Raw genomic sequence first — 22,607 nt, 5'->3', positions numbered from 1 at the left:
TGGGGTGGGTGGGGGGGTGGGGGGTGGTTCATACCACTATTGGTGACTTCAGAAGCCATTCTCCTACTATACAACTATTTCATCCTTCTTCACAATCCTATTCTTCTCCTCTCTCCACCTCATACCTTGTGCAGCCTCTTCTGCACATTCTCAAACCCACTAGCTCTTCTATGTGAAGCTTATTCCCAACTACCAATCTTCTATCATTCTTGTGCTCATAAGAAGTCATGGGAATGCAATATCTCTAAGTGTCAAATCAGTTTCTAGCTCATTACCATGTCTTTGCATGGCTGATAAATGTTATGGTTCCAATGATCAAAAAATTAGTAATGCAACTAATTTGATTTAATAAAGGAACTGGTGAACTCACTGTTTATGTCTTACTATATGCATGGCCTCAATTTACTCGAGAAATTTAAAAGTTGGGAATATGCTCCAAATGAAAATATTTTACATAAACAGAACACAGAGTACATTCTTTTTCTTTTGATTCCGCTCTCTCTGCTGCTACTTATGGAAAATAGAATACAACCCAAGATGTATTCCTTTTGCTGATTTTTTTTACTCATGCAGGTGACATCGCCTTCAGGAAATGTCGTGCACACAATGAAGGGAACAGCTGGTGATAAGTTTGAGTTCAAGGCCCCAAGGAGTGGGATGTTCAATTTCTGTTTTCATAATCCACATTCATCGCCAGAAACAGTCTCGTTCTACATACATATTGGACACATTTCCAATGAGCATGACCTTGCCAAAGATGGTTTGTCTTCTTTGCTATAGTATTGTTCTTTTATGGCTAGGATTAAGCATGTTATATTTCCTATTTGTCCATTCCTCTTCTTAGTTATACTCTTTACTGACCTTTGCAGAACATTTGGACCCCGTCAATGTCAAAATTGCTGAACTAAGAGAGGCATTGGAGTCAATTACAACAGAGCAGCATTACTTGAAAGCACGTGATTCTCGTCATCGTCGTAGTGAGTCTTCAATCTTTTCCTCGATTGAAAACTTAATTGACTTCTAATTCTAAAGATGCATATGTATAAAAATGTTTACCTTTCAGCAATCATTCCTTACTTTATCACCTGGATTGGTAGATTTTCTTTCTAATGACATAAGAGGCAGCTATTTCTTTTATGTTTGAACCAAATAATGGTTAATTCTGAAATGGTCACACCAACCATTGACCGGGTCTGGACGTTTATGCCAAGACCGTTGTTGATAAGTCATAACGTGTTCTTAAAGACACTAACATCTGATGACTGTGGGAATCAGTATCACTCTGATTTCAGCAACCTATTTGGTTTATTAGAATATTTGGACTAGCTATTGCTGGAATAATGTCAATCTATTGCTGTTAGTATATCTTGGTTATATGTATCTTGTGTTGAAATTTTCTTCAGCACCTTAAGTTTATTGGTCTGATTCTGAAAATGAACCTTTTCTCATTTACTATCTGCCCAATTGCTTTATGACCTATGGTTTAAAATTCTTTGAGCATCATTGCTACGAGAGTAAGGTGAAGTTCTCCGCTATTTGAAGAGTTGCACTTTTAGTCTTCTTATAGCTTTTTGTTTGCATTTTTTCCCGAATTAGTTTATCAACTCCCCAATCAGTACTATAAGAATTGGTACTGAACATCCCATCTGTAACTGTACAGGCTCCCATAACAACAACATAACAGAAACAATAATAACAATTTTTCTGTCCTTTCATTGTAATAGAATTACCTGTCTTACCGAGACAGAAATAGAACTGTTCTTTTTTGACATGCATGTTTTCTGGTGCAGCTAACCAGAGCACAAGGGACCGTGTTATATTTTACACCGTCGCAGAGTATCTTCTGCTTATATTAGCAAGTGGACTACAAGCGATGTACATTCGAAGCTTATTCAGCAAGTCCATCGGTTATAATCGTATCTGATGACAAACTTTACAATGCTGCATACGGTCTTTTCCAGTTGTCGTCGTCCTACAGGAAGTTAATTTAGTTGTGTTAGCAGTTGGGGTTGAGAGAAAAGTATCATTCTGGCAGGACTAATTCTGAACTATTTCAAAAGATTGACTTCATTCATACAACAAATCAAATGTACTAAAGGTACTTTGGAGTTTGGATGAAATGTTTTGACATTGGTTTATGTTGTATTTGAGTAATTTACAACTTACAAATTCCAATTTTTACAATTATTTACTAGTATCTCTGTTTTCAAATATTGATTGAACTTGTTTTAAATTATTTTTTCTTTTGGAAACCATTTCTTCTGTGCCCGTCTAATTCAGTACTATATATTGACTTATATATAAATTTTGATTTTCTCAGTACCGCTAAATGAATTCTCCCACTTTTTGTGAAAATTCTATATCAATGAAATAACAAAGATTCTCCACCCATTTAAAAAAAAATAGAGATAAAGATAAGAAAGATATAGAATCATAATGTCTTCTTTTTTCTATCTCCTTTCATGACCCCATTTATCATCTTGAGTGCATTATATGTATGCTTTCTAATGTGAATGAAGAATGAAATATGACATAACAAATTTGTGGTACTTTATAATCCAACTAAAAGAAGATACAAATCAAGAATAGGAAAGAGACAATGAACTTGTGAGTTATTTTTATAGAACTTGTTTTTCCTACTTTCATCAGGAAAGTCATTTAATATTTTGATCAATCGAACATGAAAAATTTAACATATCAATCACACCTCTCTATTTAATATTTTTTTATTAAGAGATGTATAAAATAAAACATGACAAGTAAAATGACGTTATGGTTGGGAGTATATATGCAAGGATCATGTTGAAGTAAATTCAATGGCCTTTGACTAACTTGGTTGGCCAATTTTATTTAAACACATTTGTCTTGTTTCCTAGATAGTGAAGAAGAAAAGTTTGTTTTTAGGACCACGTTCGAATCTAGCCTTAAAATAGGGCAAAGTTCATTCAATTTGAAAAAAGATAAAGTGTATGTGCTATTTAATTATTATTATATTACTTTTCCCAAAATAAATACTTCGTCTGTTCCAATTTATATGACTTACTTTTCTTTTTAGTTAGTCCCAAAAAGAATGACACATTTCTATTTTAAGTAACAATTTGCCTATAAAATGTCTTTTTTACCCTTAATAAAATGATTTACAACCACACAAATTTCTATCATTCATTTTGGACCACAAGTTTTAAAAGTCTTTCCATTTTTCTTAAAGTTTGTGCCAAATCAAAGTACATCATATAAAATGGGACGGAAGGAGTACTACTTTTGTTTGTACAACTTTGAATTCAAACTTTTTTTTTCTAAAAAAAGAGGGTTCCTAGAAAGTAGAAAGCACTTCATTTTTTTTAAATTAATTAACATTTTAACTATTTATTGTTTTATTTATTTATTTAAATTATTGCTTTCTTTATATTAGAGCATCGTAAAATAAAAATAATATTTGTTAACTTAACAATAAGTGTGCCTTAATATAAGAACTTTTTTTTAAACTATCATGGATAAACTTTTTTTTTTTTCGATGAGCCACCTATCCTGAAACATTAATTGTTTCTCGATCTACTAATCACTCTTTTTAAATATATCATCGCTAATTTCTCGCACCTCCTTACTATGGCATAGTATATTATTAGTGGAGTGGTCCAAGGAAAATCAATACTTATTTTATTCCTAAATTCTCCCTCCAATATTTATTTTATTGATAGAATCCTATAAACATGGAAACCACTAAAAGCCATTACTAGCTTAAGCCTAAAATAGAGAGAAGAAGAAGAGCTCTCTACAACTCCAATGGCGGCCATAAGCTCTCTATCCCTCAAAACTCCAACAAAAATTCAATCTTTAACCAAAACCCATTACGCCATACCTCTCAATCTTCCTTTTTCATGCCGTTCCAAATCCAAAAGAACCGGATCAATCGGGTCCCGGACCCGAATCCGTTGCGGGTTGTTGATAGAACCTGATGGAGGCAAACTGGTAGAGCTTTTCGTTGAGGAATCACAAAGAGAATTGAAGAGAGAAGATGCTTTGAAATTGCCCAAAATCAAGCTTACGAAGATTGATCTTGAATGGGTTCATGTGTTAAGTGAAGGATGGGCTAGTCCATTGAAAGGGTTTATGAGAGAAGATGAGTTCCTCCAAACTCTTCATTTTAACTCGATTCGTCTTGAAGATGGGTCTGTTGTTAACATGTCGGTTCCGATTGTGCTCGCCATTGATGATTCTCAGAAGAATCTAATTGGTGGGTCGAGCAGTGTTGCCCTTGTTGATGACGAAAACAATCCCATTGCCATTCTAAGCGAGTAAGAGAAATATCTGCGTTTAATTCTTAACTTTCACAAAATTTAAGCAGGGGAGGCAAAAAAAAGTGATTTTTTTTCCATCTATCCGAGCCTTAGTGGGTAGAATTATTCTGTACTTGTGCTGGTGGGGTCAACAGGTACCTATGGAATTAGTTTGTCCAAGATTTAGTGGATAGAGTAACTCGGTACGTTGTGAGATAGCGCATACATATGGAATCATCCCATGTGTCTTAGTGGATAGAGTTACTCAGTACATGTGCTGGTGGGAGGTAGCAGGTAATTCCACGATTAGTGGAGGTGTGAGCAGGCTAATGGGTAGAATTACTGTTGCTTGTGTTGTTGGGGTTAGCAGATCTCTATGGAATTAGCCTGTTTAAGCTTTAGTGGATGAAGTTACTTGGTCTGGGAGGTAGTAGGTACCCATAGAATTAGCCCATTTGTCTAAGTCTTTAGTGAATAAAGTTACTTGATACTTGTACTGATGGAAGCTGACGGAAGGTAACAAGTACCTATGGAATTAGCTCATTTGTCCAAATCTTAGTGGATAGAGTTATCCGGTACTTGTGATGATAGAAGGTAACAAGTATGTATGGGACTAGCCTGTCTGTCTAAGTCTTAGTGGATAGAGTCATTTGTACCTGTGTTGTGTTGATGGGAGGTAGCAGATATAGTGGAATTAGTCAAGGTGTGTGCTTGTGTGCAAGCTAGCTCGGATATCATAGTTATATAAAAAAAAAATTAGATCCAATAAACTGTTGTTTTTATACATTGATGTGACTATCAATTTAATGTTTTAGTTCACCATATGAAACAACATCTGTATCTTAATTGTTTATGTTTACTTATGTGTGCTTTCAGGGAATATTTAACTAAGTGTTGACTGTATGTAGATATTTTTGCTTGAAAGTATGTTTTTTTTAATTGTTTGCTTTGGTAAGTGGTATGTGTTTTGAATTGATTTTGGGACTTATTTAAAAGGAAAGTTGGACTTTTTTAATGCCAGTACTTATGGTTGTAATTTGTAAAATGGCAGTTAGGGTGATATATGTTGGGTTGTAAATCTTCCTTTAGGATTTGGGGTGAAGTTTAAATCTTTATATCATAATGGTACTCAAGAAAAAAAACAATTGTTTCCAGTAAGCAGTAACTTATTCAACGTATTTCTATTATTTTAGAACGTTTTGTTAACTGGAAAAGAAATCCAAAGGGTATCCCTTTGTTTTCAGAAAGATGTTGATGTTAAATGTGAAGATTTACAACCATTTCCATTTTTGAGTCTCGATAGGTAGTTTGTCGATTTCCTTGCTATTCTCCTGTTGATATATTTCTTCTGTTTTTTTTGTCACCAATAAATTTTCATAGGAAAGGTCTTAACCTGGAAAATTCTTACATAGGATACCACAGTAGTCTACCATGTGAAATTGACTTATTTGAACAAGCATCCCTGTCTAAAGTTAAACTAAACATGATCCAGTGTTGTGATTTAGTGCTTCCCATACCATAATGTTAGCATAACAAGTAGCACAGGGGAAAACTTGTTTGTACTGTTTTGTCAGTTACAATTATGATTTTTTTCTTAAGATGCATGGAAAGTTCATTCTCGAAAAATCTCAAAAAGAAACAGGATCATATTATGTTTTTCCGGGGATACTTGGCTTGCCAACCTTCGAGTTGAAGTTCTTAAATTGCTCATAAGAAGGCAGAAGCGTGATTATTTTCTATTTGTTTAGGGATGGCAATTCATCATGTGCTTTGACTTTGCACATCCAAATAAGTTTTTGGTTGGTTTCCGATTGCTTTTATAAAGATTAACATGTTTTCAATTGCTTACAATCAACTTTGGTAGTTAGCTGGAAGACGCCTATATTTCCTCTTCATCTGTTCAGAATTCTTTTGCAAAATCATAAGTATATGAGAACCTCAAACAACTTGATACACTGGTGGAATATCTACATGAAATATACTTCTTGAATCCAATATCAGTAATCTTCTTTGTTGATGTAGTGACTGAAATTGCTCAAAAGGGGTTAACTATTTGTGATCTACTCAACGAATGCTTTATACATATTTGAATGTGTCAGAGATATCGATCAGACTGATATTCTGCATTGGTTGTTTAGCAACTGATTCACCCCTTTTTTTGTACTTTTACTAAATTTAATCATGTTTACTACCTGCTTGTCAGCAACATCATATGTCTGCTGTCTTTCTTAACTCTGATGTCTTTCCCTGTTAATTTGGTGATTGTAGTATCGAGATCTACAAGCATAACAAGGAAGAACGGATAGCAAGAACTTGGGGCACCACTGCCCCAGGTCTTCCTTATGTGGATGAAGCTATAACTCATTCTGGAAACTGGCTAATTGGTGGCGATTTGAAAGTTATAGATCCAGTCAAGTACAATGATGGTCTTGACAGGTTCCGGCTTTCACCTGCTGAACTTCGTGATGAATTTACAAGGCGTAATGCAGATGCTGTTTTTGCCTTCCAACTGAGAAATCCTGTGCATAATGGCCATGCACTATTGATGACTGACACACGTCGGCGACTTCTCGAGATGGGATTCAAGAATCCTGTCCTTTTGCTTCATCCTCTAGGAGGTTACACAAAAGCAGATGATGTTCCACTCCAGTGGAGAATGAAGCAACATGAGAAGGTTTGTGCTTTTGTTTACCCGCCTGTATTTCTTTTTTTGGCAGTAAATAAAGCAAATGAAACGCTACGGTACTCGGGTTTTTTCTCCCCTTCACCAGGCCAAGCTTTCACAGTCCTTTTTGCTCAAAGTTCCTTCTAACACCCGTTTTCTTCTTAATGTATCTGTTGTTGTGCTATGACTGCCTAATGAATGTAAAAAAGTTCTCAGTTTCATTTGATCCCTTTTGTCACTGAAATTCCAGATAAAATTTGATTCAGCTTCTCAATCTGAGTTATGTACTTGGCATAGTGTTGCTTTTTAACTCCTATACATGACTGGAACTCTTCTCAGGTACTTGAAGATGGGGTGCTTGATCCAGAGACAACTGTGGTTTCTATATTCCCATCTCCCATGCACTATGCTGGTCCAACCGAGGTGCAATGGCATGCAAAGGCTCGCATCAATGCAGGTGCTAACTTTTATATTGTGGGACGAGACCCAGCTGGAATGAGTCATCCTCTGGAGAAGAGAGATCTGTATGATGCAGATCATGGCAAGAAAGTCCTCAGTATGGCTCCGGGACTAGAACGACTGAATATCTTACCTTTCAGGGTATGGCAACAAATTAGCCGTGGTTAACGTGCAACACGTCTTTGCCTTTTATTTTCAAACTCTAATGCGAATACCGAATTTTCTTGTAGGTGGCTGCATATGACAAGACTAAGAATGGAATGGCTTTCTTTGACCCCTCTAGGCCTCAAGATTTTATCTTCATTTCAGGCACCAAGGTTTCCATCTCTCCATTGGCTTTCAGTGTTATACCTTATGTTGCTCGGATCCAACACTGGTGCGGCAGTACTGTTGGAGAATCTGAGCAACATAAGGTTTACCCCGTTGCACCCCCAATCCCACTCCACTCCCAACCCTCGGAAAGGACCACTTCATTACATTATACGATGCTAGATTGATTATTCTGCTGCTGTCCCGGTGATCAATATCACACAATTAATGTTTTCTTCTTTTTTCCTCCAGATGCGAACGCTTGCAAAGAACAACGAAAGCCCTCCGGATGGATTTATGTGCCCAGGTGGTTGGAAGGTTTTGGTGGAATACTATGATAGTTTGGCTGCAGCTGAAAATGGCAGAGTTGCTGAACCTGTGCCTTCTTGAATGTATCATCTTTGAGAAAGTGAATTACAACATATTTTGGGTAGAAAAAATTAACTTTTTTCTCCCCAGTATGTGGTTTCTGAAGATTATTTTTGACATTACTCTCCAAAAGACAAATAATAATAGTGAAGCATGGTATAGGTTGAGGAAAAAATTTCTCCATCTTGTAAATTATAGTGCTAAATTTATCCACACATTTGTGATGCACCTATATAATAGGTACTTGCATTCATGAAAATTGAGTTTCCAAGGTCAGGATGGATGGACTATGTAGTAGAGGTTGGAGGATACACTATATGTATTTCATTCTTTTGAATAGATGAAAGTATAAGTTAGACACCATTTGTTTTCATTCGCCGCCTTGGCTTTAGTTATCATATTATTTGTTGCTGCTACTATTCTCTTCTCCTTATTTTTTTTAGTATGGCTTCTTCACTACTGTATTTGCTTTACATACTTGCTTTTTATATGCTTTACTTGAGTTGAGAGTTTCTCGAAAAGAATCTCTCTACAATTTCAAGGTAAGGGCGAGGTTGCGTATGCACCACCTTCCTCAAATTCGGAATTATACTTTGAAGGTTTCATTTAGAATCACTCAAATTTCAGTCTATTTAGTACATGTGCCTTTTTATTTCACAATTACATATTGTTTAACTATTTAATGAATCCCTTGATTTTAAATTAATAAAAGAAAATAGGAATGTACTAAAATGTTCTTTAAATTTGGTAGCTAACTTTTTGATTTCTTTGAAAATACTAATTGAAAAGAAATAAGACAAATAAATTGAAATGAAAGAAGTATTATTTTCCTATTGTATCTCTATCTCCACAATCCACAAAATAGGAAAGATATGCTATATTCTACTTTTTCCAGACTCGACATGTGTAATTAGTACTCCCTCCGTTTCATTTTATGTGGCACTTTTTGGATTTCGAGGTTTAAATAAGTTTATCTTTGATTTTTTTTAAAAAGGTGAAGATTTCATGCATAAATTTCTGGTTAAACTTAAATTGTTTGACTCTCGAAAAATGAAAATTGCCGCATAAATTGGTACCGTGGGAGTAGTTACACTTAACTATGTTGTTATTTTTGTTCACCATAATGTCACGGACTTAGAGTGATGGCTAAAGATCCGTGCGGCCCTTGACAATTTACTCACTAATCTTTCAAGCTTCTTGTAAACTCAAGGAAGCCTTTTAAGACTAGATCGCTAAGAGAATGCTTAAGGAAAGACTTAGAAAGAACAAAGAGAGTTTTGGAAGAAGGCTTTTGTATTGCTTTGGAAGATTGCTTACAACTTGGATGGTGCCTTGCAAATGAGGGGCACCTCTATTTATACTAACTCCTAAGGGCCTAAGTGTAATTTAAAATTACTTACAAGTCCCTCACTTATTTACACTTTGGTCCTAGCTCTAGAACTTTCTACACACTCTAGGACCTTCCATTGCCTTCTAAGTTATTCTAGAGAATTCTAGGGAATTCTCTAGCCTTCTTGAATAATCTAAAGGGTTCTAGAGTCTTCCGGAAACCTCTCCACAACTCTAGACCCTTCCGCCCCTATCCGGACGCAAAATTCTACTGCGAAGTGGCGGGACGTGACACTCTCCCCCACCTATTGATGCGACGACCGCGTCGCATTGCTGCTACATCGTCATCCGAGCCTTGGGCATGCGCGACCAATAGTCCATTGACTCGATCAAGGCCCTTGCGCAACGCCTTCATCGCCTTCCATATCGCTTCTAGCTCGGACTTATGACCGACCTCCTTCCTAGGAGGCAAGTGCCTCGGCGGCTTCTTTGGCATCACGGCATTGTTCCTATTAGGAACCTTCTTCGAGCGTGGCGGCAGGGACCTTTTTGCACCATTGTCTTTCTTCGAACTTGCAATGGTGGTCGTATGCGTCGACTCCTTCTTCTTAGGGTTTTTCTCGAGCTGCATGGCCGTTAGGCGGACTTGTCCTTCCGTCTTCGGCACCTGGACCATGTGCACCATACATGATCTTCCTTGCTCCATGACTAGAAGTCGTTGGAGGTAAGGGTCGATCACTGCGTGGCACTGTTGGAAGAACTCCTGCCCAAGAATTATGTCAAAAAGATCTACAGGAGCGACAGTGAAGTTGGTCTTACCTTGCCACTCGCCCAGCGTGATGCTTACTCTATGTTCAACTCCATTCACAGGAGTCGGGGGTGCATTGACCGTCCTGAGTTGGGCGCTGCTTGGACTGTAACTCAGCCCCAACCTCGTTGCTGCCTTCTTGGTCATGAGATTGACCTCTGCACCCGTGTCGACCAAAGCACAAACGGGTCTTCCATTGATCTTAAGGTCGACATACTGCGCGCCGCTTCCCTTTGGCTTCTCTGGCTGCTTCGTGATGGCTCCGCATAGACTTATTAAGCCCAACTGCGTCGTCCCTTCGCCTTGTCCTTGTTCCTGGGCGTCTTTCTCCTTCCGCTCTCGCAGGATGGCACCAAGGCTCTTCAGTTCAGGGCACTTTGCATAGCCATGCGGTCCGCCGCATATGTAGCAGCCACCTTTCTTGGCAACCTCTATCTTCCTCTCCGTGTTGCCATGACATCCAGACTTCTTGCCATCGGACTTGTAAAACTCCATCAGCACCATCAGAAGGTGAGCCTCCACTAAAAAAGGGAAGAGGAAGACAAAAAAAACATCATCAGTAGCACCTAGTACACCTCCCCTACCTATTGCACCTACTGATTTTCCTGCATCCTCTTCTGTTCCTCCTACTTATCATGCATCTTCTTCAATAGCTGGTACTACTAAAAGAGGAAGAGGTAGGGGCAGGGGAAACACATCTCTAGAGAAAAGACCAAGTGTTGACACCCAATTTTGACCCTCCTTTCTTCCAATTCATTGTTTTCGAGCTTCTAATTTAATAACGCATCAAATTATCCATTTACGCAACTATATTTTACTACTGCGATTATTTATCTACTAAAATTATATATTTTATTATCGAAATGACTATTATCACTTTTACACCTCTTTTCTTAAATAATCAATTGTCGTCATCTTATTTCTAGTTTCCTATTTATTAAATTAATTACAAGTCAATATTTTGTATATATATTTTATATTAGCGATATTTTTATTATGTAAATTTTTAGTTGTTATCATATCATAATATATATTATATTAGTTATTAATTTAGAAGCCCAAAAGAATTTAAAAGAAGAAAGAAAAATGCCATTAAATTCAGCCCAAAAACCCAACAATATCGAACCAAATTGGTCAACCCATAAAAATAAATACATCTTAGCCCAAATTCGTCCCATTTTTTGGCCCAAAATTAATTCAAGCCCTATGCCATATCTTTTCAATTAGCAGCTGCTCCTTTGTCTTCTATCGATAGTTTCCTCTTTCAGTTAAACTCCAGTGATCTTCAAAATGGCAGATACCATCCACTCCAATTCTATGCAAGCCTAGACAACTCCACTTGCTCTCTCTCTTATTCTTATCTCTCTTCTTTAATTTGGTCAAGAAAAAATGCCAAAGATTTCTGCGATTTCTGATGGAGTAAGCTCAGGGATTTGATTTTGAATTCAAACGGCTCCTTCACTCTTTTGAATCCCGCCAAAACGCTAAGCCAGAAAACCTAGTCTTTACCTATAAATACATCCTTACATCTTTAGCCAGGGGCAGAGATTTTTTTCAGCCTCCATAGAAGCCTTGTGTCACGGACTTAGAGTGATGGCTAAAGATCCGTGCGGCCCTTGACAATTTACTCACTAATCTTTCAAGCTTCTTGTAAACTCAAGGAAGCCTTTTAAGACTAGATCGCTAAGAGAATGCTTAAGGAAAGACTTAGAAAGAACAAAGAGAGTTTTGGAAGAAGGCTTTTGTATTGCTTTGGAAGATTGCTTACAACTTGGATGGTGCCTTGCAAATGAGGGGCACCTCTATTTATACTAACTCCTAAGGGCCTAAGTGTAATTTAAAATTACTTACAAGTCCCTCACTTATTTACACTTTGGTCCTAGCTCTAGAACTTTCTACACACTCTAGGACCTTCCATTGCCTTCTAAGTTATTCTAGAGAATTCTAGGGAATTCTCTAGCCTTCTTGAATAATCTAAAGGGTTCTAGAGTCTTCCGGAAACCTTTCCACAACTCTAGACCCTTCCGCCCCTATCCGGACGCAAAATTCTACTGCGAAGTGGCGGGACGTGACAATAAGGTCTCTTTCACTCAAAATTCTTAAACAAAAATTCAATCTTTACCCAAAATCCATTTCTTCTTACCTCTCAATCTTCCTTGCTCATACAGTTGCAGACCCAATAAGAACCGGGTCAATCATGTCGCAGACCCGAATCCATTCCGGGTTGTTGATCGAACCCGACGGTGGCAAGCTTGTTGAGCTCTTCGTTGATGAATCACAAAGAGATTTGAAGAGAAAAGAAGCTTTGAATTTACCCAAAATCAAGCTTACGAAGATTGATGTTGAATGGGTTCATGTGTTAAGTGAAGGATGGGCTAGCCCATTGAAAGGGTTCATGAGAGAATCTGAGTTTCTTCAAACTCTTCATTTTAATTCGATTCGTCTTGAAGATGGATCAGTTGTTAACATGTCGGTTCCGATTGTGCTCGCCATTGATGATTCTCAGAAGAATCAAATTGATGGGTCGAGTAGTGTTGCCCTTGTTGTTGATGGAAATAACCCCATTGCCATTTTAACCGAGTAAGGGAAAATTTCTTTCTTTCTTCAAATCATTTTTTTGATTTTGAATTAATGCTAAAAAAGACACATCTTTAGCGAGTTTCATAGCTCAATTATCCATTGTTCTATTTAAGTATTTAAACTATCATCTTTTTGCGAGTTTCATACACTCCCTTAAGTTAGCCTATGGAGGCCTGTTTCTGATTGGGAACAAATATTTGGCCAATTCAGTATCTTGATGTGTTTTAATACAAAGGAAGTGATAGTTTATTGTGAGTTTTATACTTCAATTATCACTCCCTTTGTATTAAAATACAACTAGATGCTGAGTTTGGCCTACAAGCTCACTATGGAGGTGTGTTTTAATATGAAGGAAGTGATAGTTTAGGCAGGTAAAGAGAAAAATGGATAGTTGAGGTATGAAACTTGTAAAAAAAAAAGGTGATATTTTAGGTGTGATTTTGACCATTAACTCGTTAATTTTTTATTATTTCTATTTGCATACAACTGTTACTACATTAAGCAGCAAATGCAAAAACACTTATAGTAGGTACCAGTGGCGGAACGAGGATTTTTCACGTAGGGGTGTCAAAATATGATATTATATAAATACATAAAAAATAACTTTTCACCTAGCTACAAAATATAATTTTTCTAGGAAGATTGACACCCCTTGAATACACGTGGCTCTGCCACTAGCTAGTCTATATGCACACAAGGTAGCCCGGTTATATGCAAAAATAATTTGAATCCATTGAACTGTTACTTTCAGCATTGATGTGACTGTTATTTTAATGGTTTAGTTCACTATATGGCATATGCAAGGAAATCTGAATCTTGTAAATGTTGACTCAGGTGAGCGGGAATATTAAACTACATTGTCTCTAGATATTTTTGCTTAACGTATGTTCTTTTAATGGTTTGCTTTGGTAAGTGGTAAGTATGTGTTTTGAATGAAAATGGGAGTTATTCCAAAAGGAAAGTGGGAGTTTTGATGCCTAGTGCTTACAGTTGTAAATGGGAATTAGAGTGACATTGGATTGTTAATCTTCCTTTAGGATTCAAAGAAAAGTTCAAATCTTTATGGCAGAATGGTACTCAAGGAAAAAAGCAAGTTTTTTTTCTTGAAGTAGGAAAAGAGCAACTGTTTGTAGTAAGCAGTACTGTTTTTGAGGTAGTTCTGTTATCTTAGAACATTTCTTTTTACTGTAAAAGGAATTTGAAGTTATTCATAACCATGTTGATGATAAATATTATGATTTTTATAACCATTTTCTAATTTTCAGTCACGATGGTAAGTATAACCATTAAGAATGCCACCTAGCCCTATATATATATATATATCTGTTGTCTGAACGGGCTTGGTGTAAAGTTGCTCAAAAATGTTAGTTTTTATGCGTCCTTGCTCTTCCCCTGTTTGATGCATTTCTTTACTTTTTTTCAATTTGCACAAATAAATTCCTAGACGGGTTTACCCTGGAAAATTCTTCTACATGATATCACAGTAGCTTACCATGTGAAATTGACTTATTTAAACAAGCATCCCTGTCTAAAGAGTAAAAATAAATTAAACGTGATTAAGTGTTGTGCTTTAGTTGCCCCCATAACATTAGCATGACGAGTAGCATAGGAGAAAACTTGTTCCATTGTGTCAGCTACAATTATGAATTTTAAAAGAACATTCGTTCTCAAGATATCTCCAAAAGAATCAGTGTCTTATTAGATTTCCCAAGGATACTCCTTATGTTAAGAAAATGTTATCACTGACCGGCTCACTAACGTTCGAGTTGAAGTTCTGGAGTTGCTCATAAGAAGGCAGAAGGTTGATTAGTTTCTACTGGTTTAGGGATGCAAAGTCATCACGCACTTCAACTTTGTTCATCAAATTAAGGTTTTGGTTGGTTTCCATTTGCTTTTAGTAAGATTAGTATGTTGGTCATTCTTTCTTTAGCAAATCTTCCTCTACTAAACAAATACCAGCTTACAGTCAACTTTAGCAGTAAGCTCGAAGACACTGATATTTACGCTTCATCTGTTCAGATTTCTTTTGCAAATTATAAGTACAAGTGAGCCTCAAATAATTTGATAAATAGGTGGAATCTCTATATATAATATTTTTCTTTTGTCCAATATTAGTGATCTTCTTTGTTCATGTAGTGACTCAAATTGCTCAAAAGGTGTTAAATAATCTTCGATTTAGTATTTACTCAACGGATGCTTTTTACAGTTTGGAATATATCTAGACATTGATCAAACTAATATCTGCATTGGTTGTTTTGCCATCCATTCACCCCTTTTTACTCCATTTACTGAACTTTGATCATGTTTATTATCTGCTTATCAGTAGGGGTGTCATTTAATTTCTTTGTTGTTCTTTTATAATTTTTAAGCATCTAACTAAACTATTTTTTCTTTATTATGACTATTTATACTTTCTCATCTAGTTTCTTTCCCTGTTAATTTGGTAATTGTAGTATCGAGATCTACAAGCATAACAAAGAAGAACGGATAGCAAGAACTTGGGGCACCACTGCCCCAGGTCTTCCTTACGTGGATGAAGCTATAACTCATTCTGGAAACTGGCTTATTGGTGGTGATTTGAAAGTTATAGAACCAGTCAAGTACCATGATGGTCTTGACAGCTTCCGGCTTTCACCTTCTGAACTTCGGGATGAATTTACAAGGCGTAATGCAGATGCAGTTTTTGCTTTTCAACTGAGAAATCCTGTGCATAATGGACATGCATTATTAATGACTGACACACGTCGGCGACTTCTCGAGATGGGATATAAGAATCCCATCCTTTTGCTTCATCCTCTTGGAGGTTACACAAAGGAAGACGATGTTCCACTTCATTGGAGAATGAAGCAACATGAGAAGGTTTGTGCATTTGGTTACCTGACATTTTCTATTTTCGGCAATAAAATAAAGCACTCGTACTTTACACTACTTGATCACGTTCCTCATTTAACAGCCAAGCTTCTGCAATCCTTTTTCCTCAAAGTCCTTGTTGATATCTTTTTACATCTTTAAGCGTTTTTAAAAAAATCCTGCTCAAAGATGTAGAAAAGGTCTCGGCTTCTTTTATTCATTTTGTGGCTGAAATCCCACATAAAATTTGATTTGCCTTATCAGTTTGGCCATGTATTGGCATGGTATTGCTTTCTCACTCCTATACACGACTGGATTCTTGTCAGGTTCTTGAAGATGGGGTGCTTGATCCTGAGACAACTGTGTTATCTATATTTCCATCTCCCATGCACTATGCTGGTCCAACTGAGGTGCAATGGCATGCAAAGGCTCGCATCAATGCAGGTGCCAACTTTTATATCGTGGGACGAGATCCAGCTGGAATGAGTCATCCACTGGAGAAGAGAGATCTGTACGATGCAGATCATGGCAAGAAGGTCCTCAGTATGGCTCCGGGACTAGAACGGCTGAATATATTGCCTTTCAAGGTATGGCAACAAATTAACCATGGTTAAAGTGCAATATGTCTTTCCTTTTTTATTTCCAAACTCTTAACAATACTAAATTTTCTTGTAGGTGGCTGCATATGACAAGACTAAGAATGGAATGGCTTTCTTTGACCCATCTAGGCCTCAAGATTTTATCTTCATTTCAGGCACCAAGGTTTCTATCTCTCTATTGGCTTTCTGTGTTTTACAACTATGTTGGTCAAACTCTTCAAAAATGTCGACGGCAGGTGAGTTGTCATGTCCTCCAAAAGTGGTGTATTTTTGGAGGATCTGACAAATATGCGGCAATATTTTTGGAGAATCCAAGTGATGCTTGGTCTCTTTAAAAGTGTTGGCAGGTACGTGTCAGATCCTCCAAAGTAGTGCAATTTTGGAGGATCATACTCAGGTGCGGCAGTGTTTTTGGAGAATCTGAGCAACATAGGTTTTACCCCGCATCTCACCTTCAGAAAGGACCACTTCGTTACATTCTAGGATGCTAGATCAATTATTGTGGTGCTGTCCTTGCAAAAATATGGCGTAATTGATGCCTTCTTTTTCTTTCAGATGCGAACTCTTGCAAAGACCAAGGAGAGCCCTCCAGATGGATTTATGTGCCCCGGTGGTTGGAAGGTTTTGGTGGAATACTATGATAGTTTGGATCAAGCTGAAAATGGCGGAGTTTCTGAACCTGTTCCTGCTTGAATGTATCATCATTGAGAAAGTGAATTACAGCATGTTTGGGTAGAAAAATCAACAATTTTCTCCCCAGCATGTGTCTGAAGATTTATTTTGACATTACTCTCCAAAAGACAATAATAGTAGTGAGGCCTTATGGGGCTAAACATCCCCGGTGTACTAAGCTCCTGCTATGCGTGGAGTCCGAAGAAGGGTCCAACTACAACGGTTTATTCAATGCAGCCTTACATTTCTGCAAAAGACTGTTTCCACAGCTCGGACTCGTAACCTCCTGGTCATATGGCAATGGTGCTGCTACACACAACATTTCTAAAGTTATGCACACACCTATATTATAGGTAGTTGATTTCATTAAAATGAGTTTCCAAGGTTTCTGGGATTGGACTATATAGGCCACAAGTTGGAGAGTACATTATATCTATTTCATTCTTTTGAATAGATGAAAGCATAATGAAGGTTTCATTCAGATTTCAGTCTATTTAATTCATTTTGATCTTGAACACCTGGATCTCTACATTGCGACCTATGATTTCCACGTGTCTAGCCCATGACTTATCCACGAAGCACAATTGACCAAGGTTGATAGTCCAACGGTCTCCTCAATCTATCGGGGTCACGATCTCACCCAACTAAGAAGAACCCTTCAACATGTTGAAGGAGTTCGATTAAATTCTCTTTGTCAGAAAGTTATACTAGTTCAAATTAAAATATATAAATAAGATGGGTGAAACATATGAAAGAGAATGTGACACCAAAAGGACGTAAATCATTTCTTTGTTCAATTCTTCTTCTTTTTGGAGTGGGGATGAAGGTATTTTGTAGTCAAAAGTCATATACACAAACCTTAAGTCATAGGAAGTAAAAAGACTTGACTCATTACAAAATCAATTTATTTTCTTGAGAATAGGAACATGTTTGTCAACAAATTTATGAACGTGCGTTTGAATTTATTTTCTTATATTATACCACAATAATAACATATTTGTAATTCCATTACTTCGAAGACCGTTTCAGATATAGTCTAGGCTCAAGTAAAACATATTAAAGCAGATTTGAAAAATAATAATATAATAACGAAAAAGTCATCTTAAGAATAGTAACAACAAATAATAGATAACTGAAGCAGTAATAATTCATATAATTGACTAAGTAATGATAATCAAATTCTGTTTTGGAGTCATCAAACTTAGACGTGACAACTATACATTATTCTCCATTTTTATTAGTATTAAGTTCATGACTAATTACATTGTTATTTATTTTGGTGTGTCATTAGGAATAAGCTAATATATTAGTTAACGTGCCTTATCGAAATTAGCTAACAACTAATTGATTAGTTTATATGGGAGAAAATGGGCTATAATAACCTACTCAAAGAAAAAAAAAAATCAATAACTTTATCTAACATATAATTCAAAAAGTCATCAAGAAATATCATATATTTAAAATTAAGAAAATGTGGATTTGCTAATCGTACTTTCTTTCTTTCTTTCATTTTATATCATAATCATTATGATACTTTCATCATATCATATGTAGTAATATCGTCATAAAATACATTAATAAGTACTCTATAATGATAGTGGTATATTTAATTATTTGTTAATTCTTTTTCCCTCATAACATTCTTGTTGAGGAATAAGTATTTGGTAGAGAGTTATTTACTCGTAAAATAGAAGTTTCATTATTCCACACATATTTAAATAGGTTGAACCTCGAAACGAATTAATATACTGAACACCAATAAAAAAAAACCATTACATATAAACTAAGGAGTCGTTTGATTACAATTTTCAGCGTCTAAATAGTCAAATAATCCTACAATTAATTCCTTGGCTATACAACATTGATACTGTTTTAAAAAATAATAAAATTTTCTTAATAAATAGAACAAAAATATAAATAAATATTTTTAATTATCTATTAAAGTTTGATCATCATTTTAACAAATTCATCAAAGTTGACTTGACCATCTCCATCCAAATCTGCCTCTCTAATCATCTGTTCAGCTTCTTCTTCTGTTAATTTCTCCCCTAAGTTAATCATCACGTGCCTCAGCTGCAATAGAATAGAAAAATATTATAACGAGTTTAAGTTGTATACATGGATTTTTTTTATAAAAAAAGTACTAATAGTGCATTATCAATATCTTACTTATAATAAATGAAATGAAAATATAAATATTTCTATATCGTTAATGTGTGAAATATTACTTTTGATATAATCGTTAATTCGATAAATTAAAATTCAAATCATGCACGTAAGGTTCACTAAAAAGAGGAAATGCTCTCGATAATGAGTTTCTCCATTTTCAGGACTGAAACTTTCATCAATTGTCTCTTTTAGAAACGACTAATTAGTAAATAATGATTCTCTTTTTATTTCTCTCACAACTTAAAATAGATATTTTAGATCATAGTATAAAGAGACCCCTTTTTGAACAAGTTGAAGACTTTCACGATCTAAGATTTTATAAGTTATTGAAAATATTAGACGATAATCTATTATTTTATTTATAAGATTGAGTAAACATTGGATCTGATTTAATGTTGTCTGGAAAGGTAATTTTACAAGAACTATATATGTACGACTTTTAAAACTAGAGAATTCGAGATTTTTGATCAAAAATAGAGATCTTATATGTTCCACTATGATTCGTTAATAAGATAGTAATAAATAGAAAGTCAAAAGGAGCAAGTGCATTGTTCAGTGTGAACTGTGGAAAATTCATTGCATTGACAGATTGGTTTCAAAGTTAATAATAACCTAATGATAATAACCTAATAATTATCTAGGATTTGAAACAACTGTAAAAAAAAGAATATTTAATAGTAATGACAGAAAATTTTTAACATGTGTTCCCCCTCACCTTTCCCTTAACTAGTTTAATAATTATATTCATTGGTAATCTAATTAAAATATTTTACTACTAATTCAACATCTTTAAATTTGACGTAAATTATAAATTTCGTTTCTGGACTATTGACATTCTTAAAGCACTCTTCTACTTGACTAATTAAACTGAAATACACACCGATTTGTCACATGACATAACAAGTGGTCTCAAACACTTGTAGGAGCATGTGACTCTTAATAAAAAGTCGAGAAAAGTGTTGTAAACATCCCTAAATTTGACGAAAATTTAAGAGTGTATTTCACTCATGTTACAAGATCAAATGTGTATTTAAGTTATTTGGTCAAGTAAAGGGGTATTTTTGAGGTTGACAATAATTCGAAGTTGAAAGTAATAATTTACCTCGACTTTAAAAATATTTTCAAATACTTCTTTTATTTTTAAATTTAAATTACCTTTTATCTTTTTGACTGGTCTTCAAAGGAACAATATGAGTACATGCCGTACATGATTGACTACACTCACAAAATAATATTAATTTATAAAAAAAATTCTAGTAATTCCTTTTTTGGAACATAAATAAAATATATTTTTTTAATATAAAATGGCAATAATTATTAAAAGTATGAAACTCCAACGTAAAATCGACTTACATCGGTAGCCGAAATAAATCCATTTTGGTCTTTATCAAACACCTTAAAAACTTCTTTAAGTTCTTCCTCTAAATCCGTCTCCTGAAAAAAAAAAATCATGTCCAAACGACTCCTTAAAACACTTGGAAGTTATTAACTTGACATAGTAACGAAGCCATAAGTTCTAATAAGAAAATTCAAAAACATATAATAATGTCATATTTAGAATTTAAATTTGTGACTTCAAATCCATTTTTGAACCCCTCTTATACCACTATAAAAATCTATTGCTACTTTATTTGTACATGTATAATTTTCTGACAAAGAATTTCTTCATTAAATTTAGCTCCGCCACTAGCTTGACATAATCTAGAGGGAGTAGAAATATAGATGAAGATTTCGTAAAAATTTACTCACATCGAGTGTCTGCACCAAGCTAGCCAACATGTATGACATGTCTATTTACACACTTATTAAATCACTTGGTAGTAGTGAGTCGATATAATTAATTAAGTGTAAACACCCGATGCGATTAAATAAGTGTTAGGAATATGAGTTTTTACCTTCATTTTCTTGGTGATGAGATTCAAGAATTCATTAAATTCCATGGTTCCATTATCATGATGATCAGCATCAACTTCACTAATCATATGACATAGTTCTTCTTCTGTTGGATTTTCATCCAATGACCTTATAACTGTTGCCAATTCTTCAATTGTAATGCAGCCTAAAAATAAAATGTCATATTTGAGATATTATATAAAAGAAAAGGAATAATTAGACCAAAAAAAATAATGTCGAGAGTTAAATTGGGATGAATATGATTAATTAACCCTTAATCAGAAATTTCGTTTAAATGTTGATATCAAACATTAAATGAAAAATCGGAAGGAAAAAAAGATAACTAGTACTCATTATTACCATATCCATGGTAAGGTTTCAATGTTGATTTCGAGCATCGAGTAAAAACTAAAAAAATGTAAAGAAAAAATTAATATTATACTAATAATTACCATGTACATCTTTGTCAAATAAATTGATGGCTTCTTTGAATTGAACAAGTTGATTTTCTTCCTTCACTATTTTATCTGCCATGGTGTTTTCTTTTTGGATCTTTGTTGAGTTAGAGAGAGAGGAGAGAGAGTTGAGTATATAATGTTGGAAGGGCTTTTATTTAAATAGAAGAATTTTGTTGTGACAAGAGGACTCAAGTAAATGCATTCAATTTCATTAAATTATTAAAAATTAGATTTTTAAAAAGAAAAAAAAAAGAGAGAGAGAAGAGTGAATAAGGGGTTTGACAAGAGAAAAGTTATATCGCCATATTTGATTAGACATAAAGATTAGTAAAAAAACAAAAGAGATTTTCGGCACCTATTAAAAGAAATATCTTTAAAAAATTGGCTTGATATATAGTCAGTTTCTTAAATTTGTTTATTCAGACACTCGAACTAAGTTATGTTCAAATTGAACACCTCAAATCTTAATAAAGTGTTCCATTTAGATATTTTTTGTTTGAGTTTTGATTTTTTTTTATGTGTTCTCATTCGTTTAATAGGTAAGCAAGTTAACAATATAAAATATGTCATATCATTTAATTATACGTATTTAGCTCAATAAGTTGTAAGACATCAAGCATTTTGTACCTAAGGTTGATGCGTGTAATTAAAAGAGATGACATATTTTATGTGATTAACTTAACTATGTATGTTATAAATGAAACACACGCAAAAAGTTTTTTTGAAATTTGAAGCGAAAGTGTCTGGAACACTTTATTAGGAGTTAAGGTGAGTATTTAATTGAAACATGACTTAGTTCAAGTGTTCTCTAAATGAAATATCCTAACAAGTTTAAGGGATTGATTATGTATTAGTCCTTTAAAACTTGTGGAACTAAGCATGTCATGATGTTTTTATGACTAAATATGTATGCCATTAGAAGTAAAACGAAAAATTTACTCAACCAACGATTTCGGATTTGAGCATTTGAAATGGAGGAATCCCTCGTAGAAAATATTTTCCCCTTAAGTAAACTCTACGTGGCACGAATTTGAATTATGTAACATATAATATATTTTATTTTTTGGAATCTCAAGGAAATTCACAACCTCTATACTTTGAGTGTGCACTTGATAAACATGTTACCATGCCACAACTCGCAAACCACATAAGAGATATAACCACACAAGA

At 35.0% G+C, this 22,607-nt stretch overlaps 4 protein-coding genes across 4 annotated transcripts in view; 3 read left to right on the top strand and 1 right to left on the bottom strand.

The window, feature by feature from the left end:
* Nucleotides 1–2,197, top strand: part of LOC102593710 (transmembrane emp24 domain-containing protein p24beta3-like) — a 6,425-nt gene extending 4,228 nt beyond the window's left edge. The window contains exons 2-4 of the mRNA XM_006355982.2: nucleotides 574–760; nucleotides 870–977; nucleotides 1,791–2,197. Of these exons, the coding sequence (XP_006356044.1) occupies nucleotides 574–760; nucleotides 870–977; nucleotides 1,791–1,924 (429 nt within the window). The 3' untranslated portion in view covers nucleotides 1,925–2,197. The remainder of the gene's footprint in view (nucleotides 1–573; nucleotides 761–869; nucleotides 978–1,790) is intronic.
* Nucleotides 2,198–3,676: 1,479 nt separating this feature from the next.
* LOC102593381 (ATP sulfurylase 1, chloroplastic-like) lies at nucleotides 3,677–8,493 on the top strand. Its single transcript, XM_006355981.2, has 5 exons — nucleotides 3,677–4,295; nucleotides 6,546–6,951; nucleotides 7,282–7,542; nucleotides 7,632–7,718; nucleotides 7,963–8,493. Exons 1-5 carry the CDS (start codon nucleotides 3,784–3,786, stop codon nucleotides 8,098–8,100), a joined length of 1,404 nt encoding a protein of 467 aa, XP_006356043.1. The 5' UTR covers nucleotides 3,677–3,783; the 3' UTR covers nucleotides 8,101–8,493.
* Nucleotides 8,494–12,405: 3,912 nt separating this feature from the next.
* On the top strand, nucleotides 12,406–17,396 carry LOC102593050 (ATP sulfurylase 1, chloroplastic-like; the record flags this gene model as incomplete). Its single annotated transcript, NM_001318620.1, is given in 5 exon segments — nucleotides 12,406–12,796; nucleotides 15,250–15,655; nucleotides 15,973–16,233; nucleotides 16,322–16,408; nucleotides 16,801–17,396. Coding segments are annotated over 5 exon segments (1,275 nt in total). The 5' UTR covers nucleotides 12,406–12,413.
* A 1,459-nt stretch (nucleotides 17,397–18,855) lies between these two features.
* On the bottom strand, nucleotides 18,856–21,546 carry LOC102587410 (calmodulin-2/4). The gene is made up of 4 exons (XM_006356041.2): nucleotides 21,432–21,546; nucleotides 20,982–21,145; nucleotides 20,440–20,520; nucleotides 18,856–18,990 (listed from the first exon to the last, which is right to left on the bottom strand). The coding sequence occupies exons 1-4, from the start codon at nucleotides 21,511–21,513 to the stop codon at nucleotides 18,856–18,858; spliced, it is 462 nt and encodes a 153-aa protein (XP_006356103.1). The 5' UTR covers nucleotides 21,514–21,546.
* Nucleotides 21,547–22,607: the final 1,061 nt, after the last annotated feature.

The sequence above is a fragment of the Solanum tuberosum genome, unplaced genomic scaffold, assembly GCF_000226075.1.
Source record: "Solanum tuberosum cultivar DM 1-3 516 R44 unplaced genomic scaffold, SolTub_3.0 scf00214, whole genome shotgun sequence".
NCBI classification, from domain to species: Eukaryota; Viridiplantae; Streptophyta; class Magnoliopsida; order Solanales; family Solanaceae; genus Solanum; species Solanum tuberosum.
This window is presented reverse-complemented; position numbering and strand designations above follow the sequence as displayed.